The sequence below is a fragment of the Orycteropus afer genome, unplaced genomic scaffold, assembly GCF_000298275.1.
Source record: "Orycteropus afer afer isolate SDZICR_OR568_19922 unplaced genomic scaffold, OryAfe1.0 scaffold01429, whole genome shotgun sequence".
Classification (NCBI taxonomy): domain Eukaryota; kingdom Metazoa; phylum Chordata; class Mammalia; order Tubulidentata; family Orycteropodidae; genus Orycteropus; species Orycteropus afer.
In genome coordinates this window covers 29,666-34,343 of record NW_006923016.1, presented here as the reverse complement: position 1 = coordinate 34,343, position 4,678 = coordinate 29,666, and the positions used below count along the sequence as shown (strand labels likewise).

The 4,678-nt window shown below is 36.6% G+C and overlaps 1 protein-coding gene and 1 pseudogene across 1 annotated transcript; both read left to right on the top strand.

The window, feature by feature from the left end:
* LOC122152074 overlaps positions 1-2,599 on the top strand; it is a 31,154-nt pseudogene extending 28,555 nt beyond the window's left edge.
* Positions 2,600-2,606: 7 nt separating this feature from the next.
* LOC122152073 (olfactory receptor 6C2-like) lies at positions 2,607-3,545 on the top strand. Its single transcript, XM_042783475.1, has 2 exons — positions 2,607-2,991; positions 3,073-3,545. Exons 1-2 carry the CDS (start codon positions 2,607-2,609, stop codon positions 3,543-3,545), a joined length of 858 nt encoding a protein of 285 aa, XP_042639409.1.
* Positions 3,546-4,678: the final 1,133 nt, after the last annotated feature.

Below are 4,678 nucleotides of genomic sequence, written 5' to 3'. Positions count from 1 at the left end.
TTTTCTTTATGTGCCATTGAGTCAGACTGGACTCACAGCGACCCCTCCTTGGGTTTCTGAGGCCGTATCACTACGGAGGTGGATTGCCCAACCTTCTTTTGGAGGAGTGGCTGGTGAGTTTGAACTGCCAGCCTTCTGGTTAGCCATCAAATGCCTTAGGCACTATGCTACCAGAGCTCCTATATTTTACAAAATACATATTAAAAAAATGCAAATTTTAATACCAAACCCATAGTGTATACTGTTTGCAATGTTATTTATATATATGTTCTTAATGCATATGTTGTTGTTGTTATCTGCCAATGAGTCGACCCCGACTCATAGTGACCCCTCCTTGGGTTTTGGAAGCAGTAGAGGCAGTATCACTACGGATAGTAGGATTGCCCAACCTTGAACCTCTAGTTCTGGTTAGCAGTCAAGTGCCTTGGCCACTATGCTACCAGAGCTCCCAATGAATAGTATATAATTACAAGAAAGAAGAAGGACTCAAGATGCAATTTAAGAGAAAGGTCAGGTCAAACATTAGTTTCAACTGTTCTTTTTGACATGCAAACAATGGTAAATACATGCAGTTCAAGCTAATGAAAGGAAAACATTGCATTTAGCTAGAAGGCTGTTACACATTATCTTTTCAAAAGCAGTGTCTTAAAAACGATGATGCACAACCAGATTAGAAGGTGTGAAGTGTTATTGAGTGGTGATATTTTAGAAAATATCTTCTTAAAAGAAAGGTGAAAACAGTGGGACAAAAGTGGTAAATCCTTGGACAATGGATTGGTTATTTTAAATCTTATTTGATGATACCTCACAGTGACGCAAAGGTTAATTCTCTCAGATGTTAAATGAAAGGTTGGGGATTGTGGTCCAACCTGAGGCACCTCAGAAGAAACCTTTGGCGATCCACTTCAGAAATCAGACATTGAAAACTCTATGGTCACAGTTATAGGGACACACACAAGGTGGCCATGAGTCACAGTCAGAGTGGACTCAATGGCAACTGTTCAGTGCTAGGCATTGGTGTTTCAGTGTTAGATTTCTTGCCTTCCTTGTAGAAGACTCAGGTTTGATACCTGGCCAATGCACCTCATGTGCGGCCACCAGACATCTGTCAGTGGAAGATCACCTATTGTGATGATGCTGAATAAGTTTCAGGGGACCTTAGAGACTAAGCTGGGAAGAAAGGCCTGGTTATCTAACTTCCAAAATCAGCCAATGAAAGCCCTGTATGTCACAATGATCTGACCTGCAACAGATCTTGGGCAAAGGACACGACCTCGCTCTATTTAGATAAGTTGTGCATTAGTTCTCCATGATTTGAGTACTGACTGGAAGGCAGCTAATGTAATTACCACCTTGATAGGAAGGCAAGATTTCAACTTCACCCAATCATAAAATATAATAGTTTTATTCTTTTGTTATAGATAATTTAATCATCATAATATAGTCATTTTCTAAATTTAGTGTGTTTCAAAATTACCTAGAGAGCTTGTTGTTATATGCCATTGAGTCAGACCAAACGCATAGCAACCCCTCTTTGGGTTTCCGAGGCCGGTAGATTGCCCAACCTTCCTTGTGAGGAGTGGCTGGTGGGTTTGAACAGATAGCCTGCTGGTTAGCAGTCAAATGCCTTAGGTACTATGCTACCTAGAGAGCTAATGGCCACTAAACCAGACTCATTAAAGTAGGGTAGAAGGGTAGAGACTCCTGGGTCTTTGAAGTTTTGCCAAGTTACCATGTGGTACATAAAAAAAAAAAAAAAAGAAGTGCCATACTCCAAAATGAACAAGCATGAAAATTATGTGTGTCAGTGGATAGCAATAAAGAGGCAGTATTATAAAAAACTCTTTTAATTATTATTTATTTATTTATTTTAGATATAGCAGTTCTGGTGGCACAATACCTAAGGCATTTGACTGCTAACCAGAAGACCAGCAGTTCAAACCCACCAGCCACTCCTCGGAAGGAAGGAGGGGCAAACCATTTCCATAGTGATACTGCCTTGGAAAGCCAAGGAAGGGTCACTATAAGTCACATCAAACTCCACAGCAGTGAGTAAGTCTTCTCAAGTTCTATGCATGTGGATATACAGCATCTGTGTAGTTTTCCAAAATCATTAGCTTCTATATTAATTTTTAATACAATGACACTAGCATTTCAAATAAAGACATAAAACTGATAATGTTTTGATTTCAACTTGTGAGTGCAGAGAAATGATTGGAAGTGACAGGGTAACAGACTGCCTATGAAATCATGTACATCAATGTTTTCTTTTAGTCCTGTGGCTAAATTAAATGGACCAAGTACATTCAGAGCATCAAATCAATTGAAAAAAGAAATTTGTGGGAGTGGAAAAGGCTATACATATAAACATTCAGAGACAACAATTTTGAGGTAAACTTCCCCAGATCAACTATGAAGCACACATCAGAGTTGAAGTCAGACATGTATTCATGAGGTTCATTGTGATGTCCAGGAAGAAAATCTATGTTATTTGCATTAATTTCATTTCATGGTAATGTCAATTGTTAACATGATTTTACATACCATTTTTTAAAATTTCCAATCTAAATTTTAGAAACAGATTGGCCTGAAGTTATGAGTCAGTAATGAGAAACCACACAAGACTAACGACATTCATCCTACTGGGATTGACAGATAACCCACAACTGCAAGTTCTGATATTTATCTTTCTGCTTGTCACTTATATGTTGAGTGTCACTGGAAATCTGACAATCATCTCCCTTACCTTTGTGAGTTCTCAACTTAAATCTGCCATGTACTTTTTCCTCCAAAATTTCTCCTTCTTGGAAATCTCATTCACTACAGTCTGTATTCCCAGATTCCTTTACAGTATGTCTACTGGAGACAATACCATTACTTATAATGCTTGTGCTAGTCAACTATTTTTTATCATTCTTTTTGGTGCAACAGAATTTTTTCTCCTGGCCATCATGTCCTATGACCGCTACGTAGCTATCTGTAAACCCTTGCATTATGTGACCATCATGAGCAGCAAAGTTTGCAGAAGGTTTGTTCTCTTTTGTTGGATTGGTGGTTTGTTAATCATAACACCTCCACTCAGCCTAGGCTTAAATCTGGAATTCTGTGACTCAAATATCATTGATCATTTTCTCTGTGATGCTTCTCCTATCCTAAAGATCTCTTGTTCAGACACATGGTTCATTGAGCAGATGGTTATAGCTTGTGCTGTAATGACCTTCATCATGACCCTTGTGTGTGTAGTTCTTTCTTACATATATATCATTAACACAATACTAAAGTTCCCCTCTGCCCAGCAAAGGAAAAAGGCTTTTTCCACATGTTCTTCCCACATGATTGTTGTATCTATCACCTATGGAAGCTGCATCTTCATTTATATTAAACCTTCTGCAAAAGAAGAAGTGGACATCAATAAGGGTGTGTCAGTACTCACTACTTCCATTGCTCCAATGCTAAATCCATTTATATATACCCTGAGAAACCAACAAGTGAAACAAGCTTTGAATGACTCAATCAAAAGGATTGCATTTTTCTCAAAAAAATAGAGAAATAATGAAATTGCAGATTTACGTTAACAGGAGTGTTTGATGTAGTGATTATAGAATTTGAGCAGATTAGCAAAATGTTTGATGTTTCTTGATATAAATACAGAAAATGATAGTTTTTAGAAACATTAAGAGAAATTTGAAAGAGTTAATGTTTGTTGAAATTATTAACAAAAAAAATTGAGCTTGTGTTTTTATGTGTTTTGTTTCATTTTGAGAAATTCATTTTCATTGCATTGTACAATAAATTTGGACAGAGGATTATTCACCCATCACAAATGAATGAAGAAACACTTGGTTAGTGAGCCTTATATCTCTAAATTATTGTATATTTTAGCAATCATCATTAAACTCACATTGACTGTTTAAAAACATTATTGGTCTTGCAGCTAAGACCAGTCCTTACTAGTTCTTTATGCCCCTTCCTTGCAACACATTTTTGCTAGGGTGACATCTCTCATAAAGGAATTTTCCAGGGAAACAAGCCAGATTTTACCTCTAAACCAGTGTTGCCATTCAGCAAACAAATCAGCAGTGTATAAACTGTGTGATGCAGACACACACACACACACACACATACACACAACACATGCACACAGTTTTCATTCACTTATCTGTCAGTACCATGCTGATAATAAGTGAAATTAAAAAAAAAAAAAAAGAAAAATTAAACCTTGCAAATTAAAAGCACTTTATTACTCAAGTAGGAGATTAATATGTGAGGGAACTGAATACAACATGCTGAGTGGGAATTTGTAATAAAGATGGACCTCTTTTGGGACACAGCAAGGCAAGCACTAAAACATGGTTAGAGATAAAAATTTTAAAAAAAGTAGTTATACTATGCACACAGAGGAGAACAAATCCCAATATAATTAAACCTGAAAAATATCTGGAAAACTCAGGTTATACAACAGGATATAAATAATGAAAACTAGCATACTAAAAATATTTCATTTTACTCAAAATCAATAGCATAAAGTTTGAATAATAAAAAGTATGAGCCATAGTGTTAATTCTTAAATAAGATCTTTACATTCCTTGTTATCATTTTCTCCACCACTGTTCATACTTCTCTCTCTAGTCCTCTTGATCCAGGCATATGGAATATTTTTGTGCTCCAATCTTTCAGG

What these genes read in the sequence shown, in the direction of transcription:
- LOC122152073 (XM_042783475.1), top strand. Translation starts at nt 2,607, where the DNA reads ATGAGAAACCACACAAGACTAACGACATTCATCCTACTGGGATTGACA. An exon ending in AGCTATCTGTAAACCCTTGC is followed by an intron (nt 2,992 to 3,072) that starts ATTATGTGACCA and finishes TAATCATAACAC; the next exon opens with CTCCACTCAGCCTAGGCTTA.